Raw genomic sequence first — 27,916 nt, 5'->3', positions numbered from 1 at the left:
AAGGGCCTTTACATCATCCTCCCGTTGACATCTCACGCTGTTACTCAATAAAACTTGCAGGCGTTACATGAAGGATTCCAGGGACAGAACTAAATAAAAAAGTTTTGTTTTGTGGCCTGAAAATCTGGGCACGCGGCACAGCGGGAATGTCTCAGCTACTGAGGCTTCTCTCGGCGGCCGCTCTGCCTCTCTGCCGTGCTGGGGGAGCCCGGGCCAGGCTCTCAGCTGTGACCGCAGGACAGCTCTTCAGATCCGGATACAGAAACTCCATCGGCCCGGTAAGTGACGGCAGGTGTCTGCGAAAGAGTTTTTAAAATTATCATTTTTTTTTTTACAGAAATATAAAAATCCACCAGAAACCTAGTCAACGCAAGTTTCCTTTCTGTGTGTTTTAGAAATTTAATTAACTAAATAAACACGAGACATGAGTAGCTACTAGCGAGGACGACTGCCTGCCAAGTTTAGTTGAAACAATTGTTTAAAGTTTTTTTTTCTTTTTTTGCTTAAAAGCAAATTAGTTCAAGCTTTGATCGTGAAGTCATATTTATCTTATACTTGTACATTTTTTGTTAGTCCCTGAGAAAAGCCATTTCAGCAGCTAAACGTCATATGAGCTCACTGTCTTCTAATTGGCCAACTTCTGGAAGCCTGTGCAGGGGCAAAAGTTAGCGCTTGTGAGCTCAATAGCCTTACTATGCAGGAGAGAGTAAAGAAAAGAAAAACCTCATGAGTTTAACATTTATTCGCTCACGGGCACTTCATTCGGTACATCTTGCTGCCACTGGGTTAGACCTGCCGGGTGAACTTAAGAAATTAGCATGAGATGGTTTGAGTTTCGTGACGTGGTGCTTGGAAACAGCCGTGAGAAGATGAGTACACGGTGGTCATAAAGCGATGATATGGTCAGCAGCAATACTCAGGCAAAGTTGTAGTCAGTTGGTACCCAAAGTCTGCCAACAACATATTCTCCACTCTGTTACTCCACCAGCAGCCTGAGTCATTGATACAAGCGAGGATAGATCCAAGTTTTCATGTTGTTTGAATTAGATTCTGGCCCTACCGTCTGAATGTCACAGCAGAAACCGTGGCTCATCAGCCAACATTTTTGTAGTCTTCTGTTATCCAGTTTTGGTGAGCCTGTGTGAATTAAATGGTCTGATTCTTATATGCTTGTATACTCCTGGAGTACTCAAAGTAACTATATATACAACATGTCTCATTCACACAAGCACTTCTAAACTCAAGTGCAAACTAATAAACATTCACTCACATTCACAGTCTGATGAACGAATCTGAGGGCAACTTGGGGTTAGTATCTTTCCCAAGGATATTTGGCAAGCAGACTGAAGCCAAGGATCGAACCACCAACCTTCCAATCAGAAGGTGATCTGCTCTACCACTTAAGCTACAGCCACCCCGTAAATCCCGAATTAAAGCCTTAGTTTCCTATTGTTAGATGACAGGAGTGGCACCTGGTGTGGTCTTCTGTTGCTGCGGCTTCAACATGTTGTGCGTTCAGAGATACCCTTCTGCATACTGAATGTTGGTTGTAAAGAGTGGTTATTTGAGTTACTGTTACATTTTCTCACCAAGAACCAGGAATGTATTAGTTAGCTATAATATATAATACAAATATATATATATAGTATTTGTCCTTGACTCATTCCCTAATGAGTCAGGGATGGACCCACTGAATGAATGTGACCTCAACTGATTAGAGGTTTATAGTAGGGCTGCCACGATTAGTTGACTAGTCACGATTACATCGACTATCAAAATCGTTGACAACTGATTTAATAGTCGACACGTCGTTTGAAGCTTTGTAAGATCCCAAAAGACGCAGGAATAAGTAGTAGAATTTAAGAGTGTAATAACGGACTGAAACAGAAGATGGCAGCATTGCATGTTCAAGGATGCCAGCTGCCGTTAAACCCCGAAGAAGAAGAAGCTCTGTCCCAGAACTCATAGCGCAGCCCAGCTCAGTTTCCAACAATGGAGCAGCTAGTTAGTTTTAATATTACTCTTATTATTCTTTCTGGGTCACAAAATAAACGTTTAACATATTTTCAGGCGAGAATGTAGCTGTGTAAACCTCAAATACCGGCTCAGTTTATCAAGACGCCACATATTTTCAAAAGCGCTCTGACGTTTTCGGAGATGTCTGTTACCAACTAGCTCAATAGCTAGCCGGGGGCTAGGCTAACTAGAGCCGTGAGAACACCGGACTCCCGGCTAATCATTTTCAAACCCACCGCCGTCTTTCGCTACTCAGGTTAAACATATATAAGTGACTTAGATAACTTAAAAATGTTATTGTTTGGCTCTTTTTTTTTAGTATTTTATTTGTTCCTGAGTAAATCGGTTTGGCTGAGATTAAAGTTATAGTTTTTACACAGCTGAATAAACGTCAAGCAGACAACTGATTATCAGAAGTGTGAGATGCTCGAGAATATACTCCGGTGTCCTGTTATATTTTAGATAGCAAGGAGTTTATTAAACTTCACCGAAACAATCTGCAAATTTCATTAAAATTTAATAAACTATCATCTTGTCTTTATTTTTAGTTAGCACATACCTTAAACACTTAAAGCTGTAAGCTAATGATAGTTATATAAGAGCAGATACTGCTGGTGCAATAAGCTGTACGTTTTACGTCCAGTGGATGATGATCTGATTAGTCGACTAATCGCAAAAATAATCGGTGACTAGTCGACTATCAAAATAATCGTTTGTGGCAGCCCTAGTTTATAGTTGCTAAAAGCCATTCTTCAGCAGGTTGTTGTTTGTAGATGGTGTCCAGTGAACCAGCGGTGACTGTGTGGTCTTTTTCAGAACATAACTCAGACTCCAGCTAACTTCCTGTCCTGTCGCAGATTCCAGTTAGCTCAGCGACGACTCTACGCCACAGAGCCCAAAGGTGAGATCTGTTTTTCTCAAACATCAATAACTATTTAAAAAACTCACAGTTTATTTCATTTGATATTATTGTGAATAGTTATTCACAAATGTTTTTTTACCAAGAATGTGAAAAACTAAACTAAATGGCTAAATACACTAGCGGTATAACGCATTTTAAATTAGACATTTCAAATGCTGATGTTCAGTATGAGGAATCAGCTTCTCGAGACTCACGCAAACCTGTGACAGGTTGATGACCTGTACAGTAGGGGTGCAACAATACACAAAATTCACTGTTCGGTTCGATACTTTGGTGTCACGGTTCGATATTTTTTCGATACAAAAAATGTTCATGCCTTTTTAATTTGTCATTTATTAAAATTATAAATATATATTTTAACTCAAAAGTACAGTTTTTAAATTTAATGTTGCTGAAACAACAAAGTAATAAAAAATAAATCTATCTGATCGAGGAATCCCTCATCTTTGGAAAAGAGAGTTTATTACAGAGAAATGTCTTTCCAAAATAAAAGCTATACTATACGCTTCTTCTGGGCTATATTCTCAGCAGCATATTAAACATATCAGGTCCCCATAAGGAGAATCATGTGCTAACGGCTGTCTAAATGACTCGGGTAAAGTTTGTAGCATGCGTGCTTGTTGTTTTTGTCTGCTTCCACTTGTCTTTGCACTAGGATGATGTCGGAGTAAATGTGCAGTCATATTCGTTGTGTTCCCACTAGAGCTGTCAGCGTTAATCTGAAATGACGTTAACGCCACAACACGGCAAATCTCTGTTAACGAGCTACGGCGGATCGCCCTGTGCGTGGGGCTGGACGGCCAACACGTTAACGAGCTAACTGCACTAACACACTAGTTCCCACCCATGTAATTGAGCATTGCGTGGCACATCCAACATACTGTTTTACTTTAGTCCATGACGCGCTTACCTTCAGGGTCATACGTCACATGAAAACCAAAATAGTTCCAAACGCCAGATCTGAATGAGGGTGGAGGAGGTTCAATTTGCCATGTTGCAACGAGAGCTTAGCTTCTATCTTGCTAGCTTGTCCTGCGCTCAGTGAATCTGTGTTCCACTACTCCGCCTAGGCTGCACTGTCGAGCGCAGATCCACTGAGCGCTCAACACAGACAGCACCGTCAGAAGGAAAGTTGATCAAATAAATTAAAAATGTTGTATTGTTCGATACATATGCGTACCGAACCGAAAGCACTGTATCGAACGGTTCGATATCGATACGAGTATCGTTGCACCCCTACTGTACAGGTGTACCCTGCCTCTTGCCTTGTGACAGCTAGAATCAACTTCAGCACCCCCTGCTGGTCATCCTTCTTTGCAAGGCCAAAATGTGTTTGGTGGCCATCAGAATTTTTGTTTTTGATATGAAAAGACCCTAAAAATTAACCTGAGTAGCGTCCTCAACTTGAGCCAGTGAGCGTGGATCACAGGAGCAGGGATGGAGCTGCAACTTCAGATCAAATGCATGTCAAACTGAAATAATTAATCCAGTTTAGAAATATAATAATATAATAATATCCTGATATTTCATGGATAAAAACTGAGAAACTAGAAAAGGAACTGTAGCTAAAATGACATTTCTGAATTTCAGATGGAAAAAACGGACCAACCGGAGGAGGAGGAGGGAAGAGAGGAGGAGGAGGAAAGGACTGGTGGAGGCGAATGCAGAAGGTATGTTGTATGTAAACGTTGAAACAACCATTCAGTTTTTATTTTACAACATAAGTGTAACAGAATTATGAATACAGCCTCAATTTTTCAATATATTTATTTTACGTAAGGGGTGAGCAGCCCAACGCTGTTCTTACTCATCTCTTATTTCTTGCAGCTGACCAATTTTTCCTCAAATCAGCATCATCCTTTCCTGTCATTAGCATGCCATCGCATTAACAGATAATAACCTGCAGGTAACTTTCCTCCTGTGCCTGTGTTGGTCTGCAGGGCGACATCCCCTGGGATGAGAAGGATTTCCGTTACGTGGCGATCACGGTGGCCGGAGTGAGCTCGGCTCTGCTGTATTTCTTCTTCAGAGACACCGGCAGAGAGATCAGCTGGAAGGACTTTGTCCACCGCTACCTGGGCAGAGGCAAGGTGAGGATGTTTGCTCCCAGACTGCAGGGATATTTAGTCCTGATTGTAGTGGTTGCTGACAGATGACATGGTACCAGTCAGTCACAGAGTGGCTCTGACCAGCCATTAACATGAAGGAAGCTGTTTTTACTCGCGTCCCTTTAACCAAGTGTTCACACAGACAACATTACATTTCAGTAAACACTGGCCTGTTCAATCCAAAGCAGAGAGTTTAAGTTAAGTTTGAGAGTCAAGTTGAATTTGGTGAACCCCTATTATCAGAGTGCATCTTTGTAAGGTGACTCGGCGCTCAAACTCAAACATTGCCTCCAGTCCTCTGTCTGTGTGATGAAATGAAAAGGTGGCTTAATATCAGAAATATTATAATTCTGATCATTTATCAGTACTGACACTTGTGAGACTTCATCAGAGGTGTCAGCATCACAGCAGATGCCTTTGTGACAAAGTAACTGAGAATAAAACAGAAAAACATGAAGGAGATTTTCCTGGCTGGGCTTTTTATAGCAGATGACCTTAAAAATATTCTGCAATTTTGCATAATTTTAAAAAGTTTAAATTTCTTTAGTGTTGAACAGGGTTTTAATAGTTTTGCAATTTTCATTAGTTTTTATTTTTATTTAGTTTTGACTTCAGATTTTCAATTTTATATCATTTTAATTAGTTTTTACCAATTGTTTGCTAGTTTAGTTTAGTTTTTAATTTTTTGAAAATCCTTAGTTTCAGTTTAGTTTTGATTAGTTTCAGTTATAGTTTTAGTTGTGTTTGCAATAATTAAGTGTAACAAAATCCCAGTTTCATCATATCAGTCATTCTGCTCATCCTTGGGTATGTTGCTATTCCAGCTACCATACTGCACCCTGGACAGGTCGCCTGTCTGTCGCAGGGCTAACACGCAGAGACAGACAACTCACATTCCCACCTATGGGTTCTTTAAATAAATAAATAAAGGCAGATGAACAACCATTGATACCAGGCAACTATAAAATGTATATCTTGGCCCCAATGAGACTATTAACTCTCGCAGCACCGGGTGTTCGTAATTTTGGTTCAAGTGAATTGATAAACTTTTTGAAGGTAATTGACTCACACAGTTGTGTAGATATCCCCGTCCTGTTGTCTCGGGATGCATCACGCTGCCTTGCCTGGGGTTAGCTTCTGTTTTCTGGGGATGAGGGTTGAGTGTGCTCCCTTACCTTCTCAAGGTAAGCTAGGTTAGCCTTCTTGTGTGAGCTTTTCAAGTGCACTTTAAGGTTTGTGGGATTTTTTTCCCTTTAGAAATGTCCCTCATAATTTGTCTGTTTCCACTACAAGACACTTGCTTTATCCAAAACACAGTCATATTCAAAGTAATCCCAAATTGGACTCTGGCGCTTTCTTCTGACTTTTCTTGACATGATTCTGCGCGTGGACGGAGCAGCAACACAGACGACTCGACTAACGTGCTGCCACCTGCTGGCATAATGAGACACAGCAAGAAAAAAATCTGTAAACTAAACTTCATTTTCACCCTTGACTATTGTATGACACGCACACATCAATGAAAACTAAACACATTTTTGCTATAAATTCAGTTAATTTTAGTTAGTTTTGTGAACACTCATTATAGTTTTAGTTAGTTTTCCTTTTTTTGTGTTTATTTTTATTTCCGTTAACGAAAATGTTTTTTCACTTCTAGTTTTCGTTATTTCGTTAGTTTTCGTTAACGATAATAACCTTGGTGTTGAACAGCAGAAATTAGGCTTTCTTGTCTGAGGTCATTTAAGTAAAAAAGAAAAGAAAGAAAGACATTGGCCGACAGCGCTGTAAACAACGGTAGACTGGTGGGTAATAAGCAAGTGAATATTGCAGAAAACAGAGATTTGAGACGGGAAACTGTTCTTGAAGTACAGAGAGAGAGAGAGCTGTGCATGAAGTGTGATTTTTATCATGGTGGGAGCAAAACAGCAAAGTAAGAGGGGAAGTAATGATGACATTTATCAAATGTGAAGCGTAGTTTTGATCTTCTTTTGCTGCTGGTTCTGTGAATTTTGGTTGGAGAGAGACAAACCCTGCAGCTCCGAATCGAGCGCAAAAAAGACGTAAACACAAAGCGCGGACCCGACGTATCAGAATCAGTGAGCTGTCGGCTTTCAGCCACGACGGCGTGTCCGTGTTCGGGCCGTCGGGTGAGAAAGCCGAGAAAAAGAAAGCTGATTCTGATGCGTCGGTCCGCTCTGTGTTTACGTCTTTGTGTGGAATCCGTTAGCTGCTCTCATTTACTGTTTGGTAGTTGTTGAAATAGTTTTGTGAGCTTTAACCTGAGATTCTGGCAAAATACATTTATATTTAATGAATCGATATCGCTTTATTCAAGCTACTCGCCTCCCTCTATCTGCCTGCACTTTCAAACGTACACACGAAGGACCACAGTAATATCTGGACCACGGCCAATCAGACAGGTCCCGCCCCTGACTATCTCTGATTGGTTTAGACCACGATATGGGCATAATGTGTGTCTGTTGTTGACCACGGAGACTTTTCAGAGTTTCAGAGTTCTTATTTTGGTCGCACCATTGAAAAATGTGGTCAAATTGGTCGCAGTCTAGAGCCCCGTACTAATGTTTCTGCAGGTTAACAGTTTCATGCTCTTTCCAGGTGGATCGACTGGAGGTCGTCAACAAGCAGTACGTCAGAGTCATTCTGGTGCCGGGAGCCGACACCGATGCGGTAAGGCAAAGCAAAGCAATGCTCAAACTGATTTTTATCCAGCTGTCACAACCCCTAGTGGCTCTTCAAAGTATTGCTTGTGGTCAGTTAATTAATTTGTTTAATTAACCAAATTCAGTTAAATTTCTTTCCATGTTTACATTAAAAAACTAAAAGTTTCTTGTTTAAGGATTTTTTTTTTTTTTTTTTAAAGGCACAATCTGGGTGTTATGTACGTTTAGAGAAAGCCTGACAGAGTTTGGGCAGCTAGAGAAGTTTAAAAAGTAAAACAAATGTAACCAGAGTAACCATTGACCACTAGTAGTCATGTGAAAACAACCATCAAATTCGCCCCATCATCCGACCGTCCAGTGTAGACTAAAGTGGAGATGTTTAAAGTGTCACAGTGAGGTGCTGTTACATACAGTACAAGTTAATATTAATTACTCTGTCAGACATTCCCTGAGGTTTTTTACTCAAAGTTGCACAAAGACTATTTTTATTTTGCATAGATTAAAAACACAAATGGCCTAGGAACAGGTAAGTCGCACAGTTCAGGCTACCTTTCTCTAGTTGAATGATGCATGATGTTTTTTGTCCCTCAGAGTTACGTCTGGTTCAACATCGGCAGCGTCGACTCATTTGAGAGAAACCTCGAGACGGCAGTTCTGGAACTCGGAATGGAGTCGACGCACCGACCTGCCGTCATCTACAGCTCTGAGAGTGATGGGTGGGTTCGGACACACAAACGCAGCATGCATTATGTCAGACAGAGGCTTTAATCAGGGGTAAAATCTTTATTAACCACTTAAGCCCCACGCCCCCGGTACCGGGGGCAAAAAGGAGGCGATCACGTTTAATCGGTTATAACGCGGGTTGAGAAATATAAGTCCAGACATGTGTGGTATCCACAGAAACCTCAGAATCTCAGCTAAAATGTCATATAAACCATTTCTACAACCACCAAACACACCGAAAACAAGCCGTGATTAAACGAGCAGTTACGTAAATGCGCAGAAGTCCGCACAAACAAAACCGAACCAGAAATTCTTCAGACTTCGTGTAACCGGCTAAAGATGGGCTGGTTAGCTTCCAGAGCTATCACTGACTCCACACACCAAGTTTCACCACGATCAGACCAAAATTCACTGAATGAGCCGCAAAAGAAGATCACAAAAACACACAGCGGCGCAAATGCGCTAAGACAGAAATTGTCTTACCGTCCCGATTTCCTCCGTTATTTTCGCCGGTAGCCACGTGACTAACAGTAGTTACCATGCCTACCTAGCCGCATCAGAGCCGTTTTCCGTCAACAACCTCCATTTTAGACCCACCTACAGACACGTGACTGAACAGACGCCACATGCAGTAAATTTGGGCCCACGTGGGTTTTGGCATCACAACGTCTGATTGGTTGAAGTGCTGTGAACGTGGCATCGTCACTGTGAATCTATTGGCTCAAACGATTAAAAAGAGGTGTCAATCACGCAAATTGACCAAAAGAAACCAAAGTTACAGCCCCTCGGAGTTTAAAGGGCCAGAGGCCAATCAAATGCTCTGCATGGCAGAAAAGGGCCGTTACCATGTAAATGTGTGGTTAATTCTTCAAACATATATTTAAAAAAAAAAAGCATGTTTAGGCCTGTTAATAAAATTTATTAATTTCTGCTCTTTAATACCTAAAAAATCAACTGGCATGGTGTCCAATTGTGTGCCAAAATTGGACATTTTTGTACAATGTCTGGATATTCATGTATAGACAGCGCTGTAATTTTTCACTGTTTCACTTTAGAAACATAAATCTTTGCACAGATGATGTTTATATGTTGGTTACTGACTTTCTGGAACCAAATGTGATCTGAGGCATATTTTTCAAAGGGTTATATGCTAAAAATTAAAAAAAATAATTAGGCGAGGATAAAATCTACTTACTTTTTCTGTGTTCCACTCTCAGTAACTTTGACACAGTAATATCTGATTGAATATTTACACCTCTGATGAAATTTCCCAAGTGTTAGCTTTATTTTGATACCAAGATTGTAAGGACAGAGTTTGTAATTGCAGAGAAATAATCAATTAAATTTGGGCATTACATTTTCGAGCAGGAAGCTCAGAAACCCCCTTGGGGCTTAAGAGGTTAAAAAGGGCCTAACAACATCAGTTTCTATAATAACATTTGTGAAAAAGTAGCTTTCCTAACGCTGCTTTTTCTTCCTTCAGCTCTTTCCTGTTGAGCATGATCCCGACCCTGCTGCTGATTGGCTTCCTGCTCGTCACGCTGCGGCGGGGACCAATGGGAGGAGGCGCCGGAGGTGGTAGGAATCCATTTAGCATGAGCGAGTCAACAGCCAAGATGATGAAGGACAACATCGAGGTGAAGTTCAAGGATGTGGCTGGTTGTGAGGAGGCCAAGCTGGAGATAATGGAGTTTGTGAACTTCCTGAAGAACCCGCAGCAGTACCAGGACCTCGGAGCTAAGATCCCCAAGGTAAAAATCCGAGTTTTGCAGACGAGGACTTTTCATCTGGTGGAATAATTTTGTGGTACTGCTGCCTTTTGCAGAGTTTTACAGCATGTTTTGGAAAATATTCACAGACATCCTCCCTGTGAAACTCCCACTATCACCATATTTTCCCCTATCTTGTAATATATAAACATGCATGCTCAGCGCAGTGTGCTGGGTAGGAAATTTTCCGGTTGGGAGGGGCGATTAATGATGCATTTGCAGCGTAACAACGTACAACTTAATGTTTCCATGGCAGCCTTTATTTGATGGTTACAATAAAGTCGTTTTAACCTCTCGATACATCAAGTATATGCAATAGATCTCCCCCCCTAGTTTCTGTGATACCAATAACTTACTTCGACTGCATTTGATCATCTGTTTTATTTATCTTTGCTTACAATCTTGTTTGTGTGCATTGCTTTGCTCAGATACGTGTAGAAATGCTTATGAGGAGTTTATTTCACATTGATGAGTCCCTGCTGCACGTTTTATTAATAAAGCTTTTACTGTAGCCAATTTTTCAGAGTTTTGTTCCATTCTGAAGATAAAGTACTTTTTATTTGAGCACATTAGTGTAAAAACACTGAGCTGTTTTTCCTGCTGTGTGTTGGAAATTCTGGACTAACAGTTTTAATCCTGTAGTAGGATCCAAAAACAAAACCTGAAATGAAATCAGTCATTATTCGTAAAGATACAGGCTAAAGACGTGAACTATGTGAACTGCTCTCAATCACTTTTATCTCAGGGAGCCGTGCTGTCCGGACCTCCTGGTACAGGAAAGACTCTGCTGGCCAAAGCTACAGCTGGAGAGGCCAACGTTCCCTTCATCACTGTCAACGGCTCCGAGTTCCTCGAGATGTTTGTGGGCGTCGGTCCGGCCCGAGTAAGCGAACGAACCCAGAGCAGAGTCATCTGAGATGACTGTTCAGACACTGACTGTTCTCTCTCCTCATGAAGGTGAGGGACATGTTTGCCATGGCGAGGAAGAACGCCCCCTGCATCCTCTTCATTGATGAGATCGACGCAGTGGGGAGGAAGAGAGGAGGGGGGAACTTTGGGGGTCAGAGTGAGCAGGAGAACACCCTGAACCAGCTGCTGGTGGAGATGGATGGTAGGCAAGCTGCATTTTTGCAGTGGAACATACTATCCCCCCAGCTCCCCATTAGATTTAAGTGTCTTCATCTTTGTGTACAGGTTTTAACACCGCCACGAACGTGGTGGTCCTGGCTGGAACTAACAGACCGGACATCCTGGATCCTGCGCTGCTGAGGCCAGGACGCTTCGACAGACAGATCTACATAGGTAAGCAGAGTCTTTACTGCCACTAACCACAGCGCTGCCAGTTGGTGTGAGGTGTTGATTTGCTGTTTGCATTCTCCAAACGTGCCATTTAGAAACCTGATTAAGTGTAAACATGGCAGCGAAATGTACCTGCTGGAGGACGCATGCTGTGCCGTGTAAAATCATGCTCATGTTGAAGCTTCATTGTAATGCAGAGGAAGAATTCTCTCCTGTCTCCTGTCAGGTCCGCCAGACATCAAAGGCAGGGCGTCCATCTTTAAAGTCCACCTGCGACCAATCAAACTGGATCCCAATCTGGACAAAGACGCTCTTTCAAGGAAGATGGCAGCTTCCACACCGGGATTCACTGGTTTGTAACAGTTGGATCGAATAACAACAATGTAACGCCCCTAAAGCAAAAAACATTATATTTGATGTAGAGCTGGGCGATAGAACGATAAGGATATGTATTGCGAAATAACTTTTTCTCGATAGTAAAGTTAAACTATTTCAATAGGCCTCGCCGCTCTTGTCCTCTTTAAAAAAGAAAAAGAAGAACAGCCAATCCAAATGAAGTAGCGCAGAGCCGAACCAATCACAGCCGCAGCGTCGCGTCACGTGACTTGTTACGTACAGCAGAAGTGCCAAGTCGCACATGTGTATTTGTTTGGGAAGCAGCCAGCCGCCGTGCCGCCGAGTAATGGAGGAAATGAGTGATAGCAAATATGTGAGAAAAAAGTGAGAGCAATAATGTGAGAGGTGGAATTGTTTGCTTGTTTATTAAAGTGTTTACAGAGTAATGTCATCTCGCGATTTGGACTCTTACAACGTCACAGGCTCTAATGTAACAAGACGAAACATGTTGTGCAGCGGTCGACAAAAACTCCGGCTACCCAGCCCTCCTCTCTGTCAAAATCAAAACCAGTGAATGACAGACTGACAGCGCCCTCTTAATGTCACCGCTAGCACCCACGTGACTCCCGTTACACATCACCATAGCAACCAATACAAATGAAAACCCAGTGATCATCAAAAAATTCAATACATTCAATTATGGCTCCTACAGTATTTGTTTGGGAAGCAGCCAGCTGCCATGCTGCCCGGGTAATGGAGGAAATGAGTGTGGCGACTAGAGAAAAATCAACCGAGAGCGCGAGCGAAGGTTACCGAAGAGAAAACAGATGATGGTTCCAATGCCGGAGAGATTGTCGAACGGAAGAGCCACAGAAGTTCTGTAGTGTGAGGGTATTTCGGCTATTTCAAGTCTGACAAAAACAGAGTAGCGCGCACTGTAAATGTGCCAAAAGCAAGTCTGGAAATACAATAAAGCGGTGCATGCTCAGTCTCTGACTGGAAGCGCTAATTTGTCATTCGGCTTCTGTCAGACTAAAGTAACTGTTAAAACTGTTTGCAAAGCTCAGCTATACAACAAGGAGAGATCGAGAATTTCCTTTTAGTTCTCAGTTTATTTGATATTGACAAAAGTTAGTCAATTTTGTCTGTTCTTCTGTAAAACAAACTAAGATTTATTTTTAGAATTAATATTTTGTTTCTAAGTGGAATTGACAATTTAGTCTGTTTTGTTTGTTCTATTTTGAAACTTAAACGCTTTAGCGGCTGCCTTTTGTGTAGTTTGCAATATTTGCCTTTATTTATCTGAAACAGTCTCATGTTCCTTAACCCTTTAAAGCCGGTCAGAGCAGCACGCTCTGTTTTGCGTAACTACTTTTAAATCCCGGTAGCTCTGCAACCACGTGAGCTAGCGCAATAAATTTTTTTTGCATATGAAACCGGAGGAGTTGTACTTACATCTTATGCCATCAGCTTGTCCTCGGTCACAGTTTCCTTCCACATATAACTTTGCAAAAACTGCATAAAAAGCACTTGCAGCAACAACAACATAATATTCCAGAAACACGCTTTGCCGATCTGATCAGCTGTTCATAACACTTCCTACGTTGAAATAGACATCAGCGCAAACCTTTGCATGTCCGCCATGACCTGCCCGAAACTGGAAGTGACGTCATTTTCGCGGAAATGTAGGGTTTTTTTTTTTTACCATATAGCCTCATGAGCCTATACTGGTGTTTTTAAAAGTTATCTTTGACTTTATGACTTTCTGTGTGGTTTCTGGGATGCTTAGGACTCATATTGCACTGCTGGAAATAGTTTATTTTGATGCACATGCTGCTTTTTTGCAAATTTGCATTATAATATTTATTTTTGTTTTTCCTGCAGTATATGAAAATTGGTGTATTTCAAAAATAAAACTATGAAGACACTCAAAATAAATTTCCTGTGGTGGGAAGCTATTTTGTGCAACTTTTTTGTATTTACAGTTTTGAGGGATAAGCCTCTTAAATTTCTCTAACTAGAAATATATGTTAAAAAAACAAAAACGATTTTCAATTTTTTTTTGTAGTTTATTGCACTTTTTTGCAATTTATGTAATTACTATGCACTTAATGCAGACATATTATTAAAATTTGGGCTATAATGGTTGTATTGATGTATATCAACTTGAAATGTTCCCACAAATGGCTCCACAGCATGTAAAAATATAATATAAGCTCTGGCGGACTTGGTTCTATGGTAGGTCTTAAAGGGTTAAGTACATCTACCCTGTTGAACTTATTATAGGAAATAAATATTTAAATCAAAACAAGCTGCTGATTATTTCACATTTTACTTGTGAGTAACGGCACATTTAAATCTTACAAATATAGTTATTTGGCTTATATCGTGATATATATCGTTATCGCCTGAAATGAAAAAAACATATCGTGATATGAAAAAATCTCATATCGCTCTAATTTGATGACTGTTTTTTCCCGTCTGAACGAATCAGGAGCTGACATCGCTAATGTCTGCAACGAAGCAGCTCTGATCGCAGCCAGGCACCTGAACCCATCCGTCAACAGCAAACACTTTGAACAAGCCATCGACCGGGTCATTGGAGGCGAGTGTGACATCACCTAGAACGTGGCGGCTGCGTACGGTTGTTTCTTGTGATGGTCTTTGTGTGGTAAACAGGACAGTTTGTATCGGACGTTTGTTTTCAGGTCTGGAGAAGAAGACTCAAGTCCTGCAGCCCACGGAAAAGAAGACCGTCGCCTATCACGAGGCCGGTCACGCCATCGTCGGGTGGTTCCTGCAGCACGCTGACCCTCTGCTCAAGGTAGGAGCTCTGTCCGTGCTCGGGCTGTGTCGTTTCTGTTATGACTCCATCTCCACCTGTTACAGGTGTAGATGGAAGCTGTGGGTTAACCACACGTGGTTTGTATCCAGGTGTCGATCATCCCGCGGGGGAAGGGTCTGGGTTACGCTCAGTACCTGCCCAGAGAGCAGTACCTGTACACCAAAGAGCAGCTGTTCGACAGGATGTGCATGATGCTGGGGGGGCGTGTGGCTGAGCAGGTTTTCTTCGGACGGATCACCACCGGAGCTCAGGACGACCTGAAGAAGGTCACGCAGTCTGCCTACGCTCAGGTACGCACACGTGACTAAAAGCACACTTCCTGTTTGATTCCCACCAGCAGAAGAGTGCTGTTTTATGATGCATCGCTCTGCACCCTGATTTGCAGGTGGTGCAGTTTGGGATGAGCGAGAAGGTGGGACAGGTGTCGTTTGACCTCCCCCGACAGGGCGAGGTAGTCATGGAGAAGCCGTACAGCGAGGCGACAGCGGAGATCATTGACGAGGAGGTCAGAGAGCTGGTAAATCGAGCGTACGAGCGCACCCTGCAGCTCATCCAGGACAAGAAGGACCTGGTGGAGCTGGTGAGACGGTCTAATACGCAAAAACACAACCTCAGATAAACGCTGGATGAACTGAAGCTCCACATCTGGGCTTCAGTTCATCCTCTGTCTGAAACAAACCAGTTCAGCTCCACCTCTGCTGTGATCCTCAGGTGGGGAAGCGCCTGCTAGAAAGGGAGGTGTTGAACAAGGCTGACATGTTGGAGCTGCTGGGCCCTCGGCCGTTTGAGGAGAAGTCGACGTATGAGGAGTTTGTGGAGGGAACAGGCAGCTTCGAGGAGGACACGAGCCTGCCGCAGGGCCTCCGAGACTGGAACCAGGAGAGAGGAGGGGAGGCGGAGGACAAAAATTCAACTCAGGACAAACGGCAGGCCATGTAGAGTCCAAAAAACACCCAACACGTACCAGCTGCAAAAACAAAAGGTCTGACAGAGTCTGGAGGTCTGGGGGAGGTGCTGGGTTTAGGAAGAGCACGCGGCCATTCACCCCGATTTGTTCTACCTTCAAGAATCTTTCTAGTTTAACACGTTTAAGATAAGGTGAAATTAGCACGTGCACGTTCATGAACTTAAACATAAAAAGATTTCACCAGGTGATCTCACAGATTTCAATAAAATTATACTTTTTATTCAGTCAACTTTAACTTTACGTGTCCGTCCTGCAGAGGATCAATACGCACAATCTGAGACAGCTGCACTGCTCGTTAGTGCTCTGTCTTTAAAATGTAAATAGTTGGTGACCTGTATAACTGCTATGAAGAAAAATGAAGGTTGGTGGTTATAATTTCCTACTACGTATTAAAAATTGTATTTTAATATATAACTGCATTGATATTCTGCTCTGGCATCACGTCCACGTGCATTTGATTTTAATTCGATGTAAAATAAAGTGAGGAAGTGGGCAAACGGGCAATGTTGGGAGCACCTCGGATACCTCCTCCTCAGATCCACCGGTCTCTGGTCAGTCGCTGCTTGTAGAATTTGTCCAGAGGTTTCTTCTTTCCAACATCTGGGCAGGAATTTGCTCCAGAATGCCTTTAAGACTCAAACAGGCAGCTCGAATGTAGAAGATGCGCATTTAAACGGTGCATACAGACTGACTCTTCCTTTATTTATTCTTCTAAAGGGGAGACCCCTCCCTGACTGATGCCTTGCTGATAATGAGGAAGATTATTTTGTGTGTCCAGACTAAAAACACTGGATCGTTTTTAAATATTCTTTTTGTGGACAGCAGTTACTCTTCATACTGACACGAAGAGTCGGACCGAAACACCTCAGCAGCATCCGTCGCTTCGGATTTCTTTTTGTACAAACGTTTTGATCATGTTGATTTTTGTGTGATGTTAACAGAAAATAAAAAATGAAACATTTCGCGTAAGTTCTGCTGATTTAAAGTAAAAATCCCCCTAAAACACTGAAACAGACCGTCAGTGATGGCTGCAGGCGTCGCATTTCAGCCCCAACGCGAGCCGTTCCCCTCAGAGTTAAAGGCTCGTCTTATTTTATGTTTTAAATTTTCATCAGCAGCATCCCTGAAGGGACTGAAACTAATTAAACTTATCTCGCTAACGAATACTTTGAAGCCTGTTAGCATCCAAATGAGACGAGCGCCTCCTGGAAGTCTCCCAGCACAGGAGATACTTCATGTCCTGATTTGTGTAAACTGATTTTTCATTTTTAAGATGGATTTTCAGGTTATTAATAAGCTTTATATTGGAATTTGGAGCCCCTACAACGTTAGAGGGGGAACTCATACAGCTCCAGCGAGGAAGAACTCGCCGGTGTCGGGCAAACGGAAAGGCAGCCTTGTATATAAACACATGGGGAGTGGATAAGAAGTACTGAGCCTATTGCAATGAGCCTAGAGTAGTAACGAGAATCATAACTTTATAGAGTACGGAGCCCCGCAGGGGACATGGGAGAAAAAAAAAATTAAGACGGACTTTTGCGAGATCTCGCAAAACAAACTCGGGATCTCGCAAAACTTTTGCGAGATCTCGCAAACGTTTTATCCGCATTCTTCGGACGCTGGCTCGAAGCCGACCGGGCGGTCGAGGCACGATGTGCCGGGAAAGCGGTGTTCCTCCCGGCTGTAGTGGGTCTCGACCTCCCGTTAGCTCGAAGCTAACGGGAGGTCTCGACCTCCCGTTAGCTTTGAGCTAATGGGAAGAATGCGGCTAAAACTTTTGCGAGATCTCGCAAAAGTCCGTCTTAATTTTTTTTTCTCCCATGTCCCCTGCGGGGCTCCGTAATAGAGCACCCGTCAAAGTACCCGAGGTTTCTTTAGACACAGAAGAAAGGCTTCAGTGAGCATGTGACAGTTCAGCTGCTTTCTGAGATGGAGGATCACAGATCTCAGAGGGGAGCATGTGTCAGAGTGAAAGCCCTGCTCCCAAAGGACCGCTGTCTGGAGTGCTTGATGGAGAGTGAGCATTTGTACTGAGGAAGGTAGAGTCCAGCGTGGGGAGAAGAAGAATGTCTGATGAGTCCTGGAGAGCAAGAGCATGAAGGGATTTGCATGCGAGGAGGATTTTATAGGACATACGGGCTTTCACTGGGAGCCAGTGGAAGTGTGTAGCTAGGAGATGATTCAGGGTCACCTGATCAGCCCTAACTACTCTCTGTCACAGATGAATATTGTAAGTCTAATCTTAAAAGTAGAGTTGAGTGTCTGTCATCCAAACCCAAAGTGGGACAGCTGAAGGCTCTGCCTCCCATCCTACTTTTAAAAACTTGAAGAGTGTAGTAGCAACGCGCTCTGTCCTGATAACGAGGCGCTCTGAGGTCTTTAAGATGTGAGTCTGATCAGTCAGGACTTTGTGTTTGAGAAGGATGTGAAATCCAGAATTTAACAGGGAACCAATGAAGAGAAGCTAACATGAGCGTAACATGATCTCTTGCAGCGCTGTTGTGCATTTACACCTGCTTCACATAGCAGCGGTGCAGAGGTAACAGAGCAGTGAAGCCCATGAGCTCCGGTTTCCATTTCACCAGTGTTGTTTTAATCAGTTACACCAGTTTTGGGAAGAAGATCAAGGTTGGAATTTCCTGTTAATGACAGAAAATATACAACGACGGTGACTCTTGTACGAGCTCAGACAGTCGAGCCCCTGAAGATGAAAACACAAGTTCAATTTTATTTTATTTATAGAGCCAAATCACAACAACAGTCGCCTCGAGGCGCTTTCGTTTTCTTTGTAAATGTGAAAAAAACACAAATATGCTGCTGTGTAAAGTGAAAAATGTTTTTTTTTATTGTGTTGACATTCCGAACAGTCCCAGCACATCTTTATAAAAACGAATCCCTGAATGCTGTCGCTTCATTTCCACCTAAAGCCGCGACACCGCTTCTATCTCAGCCAACAAAATCAGCGAGACTTTCTCTCCATCTTCATCTTTAACAGGCTGGCGTCACGCTCCTCAGTGAGTCACAGCGTTTCCTTGCATATGGCGTGCGGCATCTTCTGTTAACATTTGACCCTTAAAGCTGCTGAGAAAGTCTTTGAGTGTTTAAAGTTCAGCTTTTTTTGTCCGAATTTGAGAGTTTTGGTAAATCGAGGCTGTAAAACTCTACATGTACACATCAGTTCTGTATCAAAAAGCTACAAAGTTGCTACATTCTTGTTCCGGTGTAATGGCAACGCGTCTCCACGCACAGGCTGCGCTGTCCAGGAGGGGGTCCCCCCCCAGGAGTCTCCTCCAGCTGCAGAGCCAGAGTCAGTTTAGTCTATTACAGGTTTTAAAGAAAACCTTGTGTAGCCCTTTATTTGTGCTGCAAAGTGAGGCCGATCAGCAGCTGAGACAGTTTCTCTGTCCACGTTTCTCTTATTCAAGTTAAAAAAAAAAAAAAAAATCCTTTGGCTACCTGCTGGATGTTTAAGTCTCCGCCTCACTGTCGTGTTCATCTTGATTGGTGGGTTCGTTTTGGTTTAGAACTCAGCGACCAATGAGACGAGCAGAGAGGCAGAGAAGAGAGAGAGCGACAGGGAGATGGCTGCCGCCCCGCCGCAGTCCTTAGCGTTCTCCTGTAGGACGAAACAAATGTGATGCTCAGTCCTGTCATAGCAGTTTCCCTGAGTACATCAGCCTGTTTCACCACACAATCATTAGTTAGCTTTACAGAGTGAACAGCAGATCATGGATGACCTGATGTATGAACGGTCCAGACTCTGGACTCATTTTAGCATAAATTATATTCTAACTCGTGCATACTTAAAGCGAGTAGACCTACAGTATCACAGTTTCTCTCTGCTTTTCTTAGATGCACTCAAACCTTCTATTTACATGGGGCAGCCAATCAAACGACAGCTGGGTTAAAGGGAGGAGGAGCTAAAAAAAAGCTTACTTCAGACTTGAGTGCTAGAAAATAAGGCGACATATTTTTGGTTTGGCTTCTTTAGTTCTGAACCAACTGATGATATGAGATATTTAACCCACAGTCTGAGTGTTCCTTTGGAAATCATCCTGATAAATGATGCACCACAGTCCAGTGTAAGCCAAATGTAGATTATTACAAGCTATGACCCATCATGCAAAGCTCTTCTAGGGGAGTCCAAGAATAAAAATAAGGAGCTGGAAATGTGCCCAATACATCTGCTTTGAACAGTGTGACGGGACTGATGTTAGAGATTATACACGAGCTGCAACAACAACTGTTAAATGATTAGTGGAACGTTTAAAGTGAAGAATTTGAATCCCTTAAAAAAATCACTCATAACAAAAGAGGTGATGTTCTGCTTTTCAGCTGACTGCAATGTGCTGCAGGACAGCGGTGCATCCAGAGACCTGCTTCGCCTTTATTTATTTCACAGACACACACACCTTATGTGTTGTTGCTAGTTTTCTGTGTGAGATTCTTTATTTGCCTTTAAAATCACCATGTTTGTGTTTGTTAAATAGTCTCGCAGTTCTTTTGCGTTCACAGTCAGCAGCGGGGCTCAGCACTGACCTTCGGGTGGTAGGCGTGGCATGACTCAGGACGCCGCCGTACCTTCTGGGATTTCATCCTGTTGCACTTCACTGTGGCGTTATGTTCACAGACATTAAGGAAAACTGGAAGCTCGCTGTGGAATAAATATATAATGGGGACGAAATTTTGTAGAAACAAAGCATGACGTAAATCTGAAGTTTCAAAGCCTCAGCTAAGAGCAAACAGATGCTGCGAGACTGCTCAGATAATCTATTAATGTTCTCATCATTGGCTGTGGAGTGCATCACTGATCTGAGGGAAAATGAGGAGATTACAGCACAAATGTGATTTTCCAGGCTGAACGCAGTCTTGCCCTCCCTGCAGTATTTGTGGCTGTAAGCATCCAGCAGGGGGCAGCGTTTTGCTGCTGAGTATGCGAAGGATATATTTGATCTCTTTGGGCTCCAGCAGAATGGCTCCATACTGATGGGAGCAGTCACAGTAGGCCTGAGTCACGACCAGAACCAGGTTAGTGTCAGGAATCTGCTGCACCACAAACATCCTGAAACGCAAAGGAGGCCGCAGTCAGTCGCTGCCAATCATTCAATTATGCTTAAGTCGAAACTTCCTCGATTTAAGACCAGATTAACAAACTATGACTGAAGCTTGTTTTGATTTTTAAAGTGTGTGTTGTCATACTTCTGGCAGCGTCCACACTTGTTGAGGCTGTTGGCCTCTCTGACAGACGGGTCGTACATGAAGCCTGGGTACGCTGTGTCGCAGGGCTGCATCGCCTCCACCTTCTTCTGCTTATGAGCTGTGGAAACCACACACACACACGCGTTACACAACATCGCTACACCTGATGAGCACAAGATGCCCACAGATGTGCTGTACTCACATGTGTGATAGCCAGCTTTGGCTGAACAGATGAAGATGGATCACAGTGACGACACAGACGGCACACGGAGGTGAGGATGGTGATGGAGAGATGATGATGAAGATGAGTAATTTATTAATGAGACCAAAAGAAAACAAAACTTGTCTAATCGTTTTCCTTTCATACTTAGGAAAATAATAATCAGGCCCCATCTTATCTTAATGACCTTGTAGTACCATATCACCCTATTAGAGCACTTCGCTCTCGCTCTGCAGGCCTACTTGTTGTTCCTAGAGTATTTAAAAGTAGAATGGGAGGCAGAGCCTTCAGTTTTCAGGCCCCTCTTCTGTGGAACCAGCTTCCAGTTTGGATTCAGGAGACAGACACTATCTCTACTTTTAAGATTAGGCTTCAAACTTTCCTTTTTGCTAAAGCATATAGTTAGGGCTGGACCAGGTGACCCTGAATCCTCCCTTAGTGATGCTGCAATAGACGTAGGCTGCTGGGGGATTCCCATGATGCATTGAGTTTTTCCTTTCCAGTCACCTTTCTCACTCACTATGTGTTAACAGACCTCTCTGTGTTGAATCATATCTGTTATTAATCTCTGTCTCTCTTCCACAGCATGTCTTTTATCCTGTCTTCCTTCTCTCACCCCAACCAATCACAGCAGATGGCCCCGCCCCTCCCTGAGCCTGGTTCTGCCGGAGGTTTCTTCCTGTTAAAAGGGAGTTTTTCCTTCCCACTGTCGCCAAAGTGCTGCTCATAGGGGGTCATATGATTGTTGGGTTTTTCTCTGTATCTATGAAGAGCCTTGAGGCGACTTTTGTTGTGATTTGGCGCTATATAAATAAAATTGAATTGAATAATTTTGTTCTGTAAAGTTTCAGCCTCTGGAGACACGACACTGACACCTGTGCTCACTGATGTGATAACGATGGATCACCAAAGATACCGAGTTCATCCTGAGAGGAGCACGAAAACCTCTTGAATTGCTCTACATATTTATCCAGACAGCTACAGCATGCTGCCACCTACAAATATTCCTCCACTAATATGAGGTGCAATGATAAAGTTACGCACATAACGCTATAGAAACAACAGAAAATGTATCCAGCCACCTCCTGTAGCTTTTTGGGGTAAATGCTGAGGTGCTGCTGAGCCAGCTGAGAGACATAGTTCCTCCACTTAGCTGGACACGCTTCCTCAGCCACGAGGCATCCAGGAAAATCCTGGTCAGAGGCTGAACCACCTGAATGGACTCGGGTTAATTGAGAGGAGACAGAGCTCCAGAGCCCAGACACCCATCACATGGATTACTCTTTTGGTCAGGTCATGGTCCCTAGTAAGGTCCAAACTATCGATTGAGCAGGAGGTCAGGATGTGATTCCCTATGAGGAGAATAACAAGGGTCTGTTCTAACCAAGCAGACTGTATCCGGCCTAACCCAAATGGCCCTGCCTTCCTTTGGCTCCCATGGTCTGCCGTTACTTTCAGGCAGCAGTCAGAGGTGGAGCTCATGGTGCTGTGATCCCCAGTTACCAGTACTGGTTGTAGGGATACATCGAGAGTGGTTGTTGTTCCCCTTCACGGGGTTGTGCCATGTTAGAGCCACTGTAATCAGACTGATCTCTACTGTAATGTCCTGAGCAAGCATCGACCTGTGGGACTGAAAACCAATATGCTAAAACGTGCAGCTCCACTAATGACCTCTTGAAAAAAGAGGCGATCCCAAACCAGCGCTCCTCATAAGATTTAACTTCCCGAGATGCAAAGACTTCCCAGGTTTGATGGTGATTAAGTGCACTGTCAGAGAACTTGACCAGTCAGGTCAGTCTGAGCTTACCATCCACAAAATAATCAGAGTGCCAGAGACCACAGAGGTTAAAGTCCAGCAGGAACCTGACGGAGACACAAAAACACCTCGTTAAAGACAAAAAAAAGCACCTGACATCCAGCAGCAGTGCTGTGAGGTAAACTGTGAAACAACTGAGGCACAAAGCAAAACTTAACTCTGCAGGTTTCAGTCAGTAAAAGTCTTTTGGTTCGGTGATTTAAAAGTTTGAGTCCAGCAGTCTTTATGATTTATCTTTAAGCTTTAAAAATCTCTCAGTGGTGGAGAGGTTCAGTTTGCAGTTAAAATGATTTATGCATATTAAAAATGTGAACCACGCACACTGGCTCATTATCCACACGTTGTATTTCACACCCTGAAGACATGAAGCGGACAGAAGTCTCCCTGGACTTGCAGTGTGTTTGCTGTTAACATCATTATGAAGACGTTTCTAATATAAGAAGAACAGAAGCACATTAATAGTGACTGAGAGATGTCGATTTTATCCTATGTTATACCTTTACAACTACAATGAAGTTGGAAACTGCATACAGTACAAAATATACGATAATATATTTTTTTGTCTTGTTACGGCCCTACGAGGGCCTCCTCCTGAAGGTGCCTGTGTGGGCGTGTCCCACCACCTCTTCTGCCTGAGGTGTCACCTTTCCCTTTTGTGCAGCTGACTCTCGTCAGTAATCAAGGAGATTTAACCCTTTAAGAATTACCATAGAATCAAGTCCGCCAGAGCTTATATTATATTTTTACATGTTGTGGAGCCATTTTTGGGAGCATTTCAAGTTGCTATACATCAATACAACCATTATAGCCCAAATTTTAATAATATGTCTGCATTAAGTGCATAGTAATTACATAAATTGCAAAAAAGTGCAATAAACTACTAAGAAATTGAAAATCGTTTTTGTTTTTTTACATATATTTCTAGTTAGAGAAATTTAAGAGGCTTATCCCTCAAAACTGTAAATACAAAAAAGTTGCACAAAATAGTTTCCCACCACAGGAAATTTATTTTGAGTGTCTTCATAGTTTTATTTTTGAAATACACCAATTTTTATATACTGCAGGAAAAGCGAAATTAAATATTATTTGCAAAAAAGCAGCATATGCATCAAAATAAACTATTTCCAGCAGTGCAATATGAGTCCTAAGCATCCCAGAAACCACACAGAAAGTCATAAAGTCAAACATAACTTTTAAAAACACCAGTATAGGCTCATGAGGCCCTGATAGTAAAAAAAACTACATTTCCGCGAAAATGACGTCACTTCCGGTTTCGGGCAGGTCATGGAGGACATGCAAAAGTTCACGCTGACGTCTATTCCAACGTAGGAAGTGTTATGAACAGCTGATCGGATCGGCAAAGTGTGTTTCTGGAATATTATGTTTTTGTTGCTGCAAGCGCTTTTTATGCAGTTTTTGCAAAGCTATATGTGGAAGGAAACTGTGACCGAGGACAAGCTGATGGCATAAGATGTAAGTACAACTCCTCCGGTTTCATATGCAAAAAAAATTATTGCGCTAGCTGACGTGGTTGCAGAGCTACCGGGATTTAAAAATAGTTACGCAAAACAGAGCGTGCCCGCTCCCACCGGTTTTAAAGGGTTAAGCCCAGGGAAAGGTGAGCTCTGGGCCAGAGTGCCATTAGTGTGTTTGCAGCTAGTGAGCTGCTCTCTTTCTTTTTGACTTACTTTTTACTTTATTGACCACCGCTTGAGTTGTGTTTGTTTTCTTTAAATGGTGATAGCGGCTTGTCTGTCTCTTTTAGTTAGTATTAATAGAAACTTTAATAAAACTCTTTAATTTAACCCTTTTGCCTCCTTGACTCCTTTTTCTGACCCGGACACTTTTTGTTACTTCCCCCCTCATCGCCTGGACCCTTTTAGGGGACCGTAACAATTGGGGGCTTGTCCGGGATCTGGAAAGGGAGTTTGAAATTAGTGGTGTTTGGGTTTTTTTGGCTTTTGTGTGACGGTTGTGTTGCTTTTTGAGAAGAGTAGAAATACACCTTCCCAGTTAAGTCAGGTGAGTATCCAGCTGAGCTTTTAGGGGAACGTAACAAGTGGGGGCTCGTCCGGGATCTGAAAAGGGAGTTTGAAATTAGTGGTGTTTGGGTTTTTTTGGCTTTTGTGTGACGGTTGTGTTGCTTTTTGAGAAGAGTAGAAATACACCTTCCCAGTTAAGTTAGGTGAGTGTCCAGCTGAGCTTTTAGGGGAACGTAACACTGTCACAGATTGAGTGACGCCACTGATTTGTGTGCCTATTCTGTCCGTTTCCAGCTCCTTCTTTTATTCTTGTACTCTACCAGAGCAGCTTTGCATGATCAAAAGTTCAAAATAATCCTTTCTTTGATTCTAAGCATTGATTTACATTTGTTTGCACAATCCCGTCAGCGTAGGACATTGTGATAATGTGATGTTGCTCTTTAGCACTTACATCAGCGCGTTGGAGAAGAACCATCTCATCAAAGCCATGATGACGTAGAATGGCTGCAAAAGGGAAAACAAGAAATGAGAACTTTGGTAGAATAAAATCTTAAAAAACATCCGAAGATTTCTTTAATCTTCTGATGTTACCCATGTGTTGGTATAGAAATGTACAACAGATAATATCAATAATATAAGAAGCAAGCCTCTGTTGTCATCAGTAGCTAAATAGTAATGAGACTCACGCTGAGCAGAGGTCGCGCGCTGCTGGCGTGATGGTGGCCGGTCTTGCACATTGCCTGGTAGTCGAACAACGACACTCTGGAAAAAAGAAAGCTCAGTTTGAATTGTGACAGGAGAAAAGCGTGTTCTATTCTTCATAGTTACCAACATATTTCAAAATAAAAAGAAACATGAGTGGAAAATATGTCTTGAGTCAGTCATACTTTTTAAACATTCCCATCTTGAGCAATGAAGCCATGATGGACCCGTCTACCTCGCCAAAGAAGCGACCAATCTGTGAAAGACAACATGAAGCCAGCAGGCTTTTGTTATTAGAATTCAGCAACATGAAAATTAAGGATCATTTACGGTGTGGAGGACTTTTACAGAGCTGTAAAACTAACAGCAAACTGGAATGGGGTGTTCATGGACTAAAACTGGATGGTAATAAAACTGTCACCCCTCTGCTGAGCGCCAGTGATACCTGTGAGGCATCTCTGCAGGACCCAAAGGACGCTAAAAGGTAAAACCCACAGCAGCCAGAGCCTGCTCCTCTTGCTGCCATTGGTCAAGAAATACAGTTTCTGCTTTATTGCAAAACTTCAGAACAGTTTCTTTCCTCAGGCCGTGAGACCACTGAATCATCTTTCACACTTTGTTTTAATGTTGAGATTCAGTTTTGATTATTTTATTTTGGTTTTTTTTTGTTAGTTTCATTTGGTGAAACAACACTACCATGTCTATGTGCAAGCTGCTGTTTCATAATAATAAGTGATCGTGAATCTCAAACAGCTACATTGGTTTGAAAGAGGAAATGAGGGAACTACAGTCTCTTGACAAGCACCTTTTAAATGACTTTAACTCCATGACAGTTTTTGCTGAAATTCTAGCTATTCTGGTAAGAATAGAAATTAAACGTTATGTATATTTTTATCTTTTTTGTATCCCTGTAGCACAAAACATTCACTGGGTACTGCTGTTTGAACACAGGTAGAAAAATATAGTACCATAACTCCCAGACCACTGTGGGCTGGACAGAAAATAAAAATGGTTCCTAAAAATGAGAATTATTTTTGTAATCTTGCAGCCAAAATTACACAATAACTTACTTGGGTTAAATGGTAAAGTTATCATGCTGACCCATCCATCCACCCTTCCCTCCTCTGTTACTCCTGTTATTATTACTATAGTCACCAGAGGGCGCTGTTGCCATAAAATGAAATTCTTGGTCATAATCATGTGCTCAGGCCAAATGACTCTACATAAATGTCGACCAGTAGCCATTTAGCTGGTAATCTAAGTGCATGCACATCCTTAAAAAGTAGCCTCAAATTAAATTTCCTACACTTCTTTTTCCTGGGTTTGTGGAAAACATTACTCTCTTAGCAGTCGCATCTATTCTAAGATAGCATGCAAATAGAACATGATCAGTCAGCAGGTTTACATGAAGATAAGGAATGTTTCAGACAGATTTAAAGTCACCGCTGCGTTCAGCCTGAGAGTCTGCAGTGTGTCGGCTCTTTCCGGCCCTCAGCAGCAGCAGCAGGACCAGAGTCTCTGAATTATTCAGAGCATTTTGTCTCAGCGGCTCTGTTCACGTTTACAAGCTGCTCTCTGCCCACACTTCATCTCTGTCTGGACGGATTCTCCCAGCAGCCTCGGAGGATTCACAGGTTGCTGAGTGTTAGCAGTTGGATGCTGCTTACACACCAAAGTTGACCCTCTGTTTTCCTGGCAGCAGCAGTTGCAGCAGAGTGTAAACACACTGAACTAAACAAAAGCACAACGAGTGCCAGGAGCTCAGCGGGCGTGCAGCAGCAAAGGCAACCAGGCAGGTTCAGGTTTCCATGCTGCCTCTGAAGGGTTTCAACCAAAACTGGCTCATTATATTTAACAGGCTGAGAAAACATCCACCAGTAAAGATCAGGATTCATGAAATCATTGTCTAAACAAAAAAGCAGAAACTTTGATTTAAAGCAAAATGAAATGTTTTTCAGACAATACATATACATATATATATATGTATATATATGTATATATATGTATGTATATGTATATATATATATACATACACATACATATATATACACACACACACACACACATATATATATATACATACATACATATACATATATATATATATATATATATATATATGAAAAAAGTCAGATAAGAACATGGTATTAAATTTGAAAATGTGTGAAAACTAAGGAACAACCTACATGACGAAAAAATGAACCCAATGTGAAAAGTGTCAAAACTACAGTTCCTTTAATGTCCACTAGAGGCTGGAACCTAAACTGAGTCAGTCCCCACAGACTCCCATGTTAAACGGTCCAACTTTATAGCATTAAAAATCAACACATA

The 27,916-nt window shown here is 42.4% G+C and overlaps 2 protein-coding genes across 6 annotated transcripts in view; one reads left to right on the top strand and one right to left on the bottom strand.

Moving 5' to 3' along the window:
* Positions 1 to 21: 21 nt before the first annotated feature.
* On the top strand, positions 22 to 16,130 carry afg3l1 (AFG3-like AAA ATPase 1). The gene is made up of 16 exons (XM_085168747.1): positions 22 to 278; positions 2,833 to 2,917; positions 4,529 to 4,608; positions 4,879 to 5,028; positions 7,663 to 7,734; positions 8,319 to 8,443; positions 9,934 to 10,201; positions 10,965 to 11,102; positions 11,177 to 11,330; positions 11,414 to 11,521; positions 11,745 to 11,870; positions 14,349 to 14,459; positions 14,563 to 14,678; positions 14,789 to 14,989; positions 15,085 to 15,279; positions 15,411 to 16,130. The coding sequence occupies exons 1-16, from the start codon at positions 147 to 149 to the stop codon at positions 15,636 to 15,638; spliced, it is 2,289 nt and encodes a 762-aa protein (XP_085024873.1). The 5' UTR covers positions 22 to 146; the 3' UTR covers positions 15,639 to 16,130.
* Positions 11,922 to 27,916, bottom strand: part of LOC146513492 (voltage-dependent calcium channel subunit alpha-2/delta-4-like) — a 108,880-nt gene continuing 92,885 nt past the window's right edge. For 3 of the 5 annotated variants that reach the window (XM_085168742.1, XM_085168743.1, XM_085168745.1), the window contains 9 exons: positions 25,771 to 25,841; positions 25,570 to 25,645; positions 25,335 to 25,387; positions 22,893 to 22,948; positions 21,068 to 21,088; positions 20,866 to 20,983; positions 20,608 to 20,728; positions 20,206 to 20,283; positions 11,922 to 19,282 (listed from right to left, as the gene is read on the bottom strand). In XM_085168742.1, coding sequence (XP_085024868.1) covers positions 19,187 to 19,282; positions 20,206 to 20,283; positions 20,608 to 20,728; positions 20,866 to 20,983; positions 21,068 to 21,088; positions 22,893 to 22,948; positions 25,335 to 25,387; positions 25,570 to 25,645; positions 25,771 to 25,841 — 690 coding nt within the window. In that variant the 3' untranslated portion in view covers positions 11,922 to 19,186. The remainder of the gene's footprint in view (positions 19,283 to 20,205; positions 20,284 to 20,607; positions 20,729 to 20,865; positions 20,984 to 21,067; positions 21,089 to 22,892; positions 22,949 to 25,334; positions 25,388 to 25,569; positions 25,646 to 25,770; positions 25,842 to 27,916) is intronic. The other 2 variants (XR_014875403.1, XM_085168744.1) reach the window with 2 other exon arrangements.

Source organism: Neolamprologus multifasciatus, chromosome 7, assembly GCF_963576455.1.
Source record: "Neolamprologus multifasciatus chromosome 7, fNeoMul1.2, whole genome shotgun sequence".
Taxonomy (NCBI): Eukaryota; Metazoa; Chordata; class Actinopteri; order Cichliformes; family Cichlidae; genus Neolamprologus; species Neolamprologus multifasciatus.
This window is presented reverse-complemented; position numbering and strand designations above follow the sequence as displayed.

What these genes read in the sequence shown, in the direction of transcription:
- afg3l1 (XM_085168747.1), top strand. Translation starts at nt 147, where the DNA reads ATGTCTCAGCTACTGAGGCTTCTCTCGGCGGCCGCTCTGCCTCTCTGC. An exon ending in ACAGAAACTCCATCGGCCCG is followed by an intron (nt 279 to 2,832) that starts GTAAGTGACGGC and finishes GGTCTTTTTCAG; the next exon opens with AACATAACTCAGACTCCAGC. An exon ending in TGGGCGTCGGTCCGGCCCGA is followed by an intron (nt 11,103 to 11,176) that starts GTAAGCGAACGA and finishes CTCCTCATGAAG; the next exon opens with GTGAGGGACATGTTTGCCAT.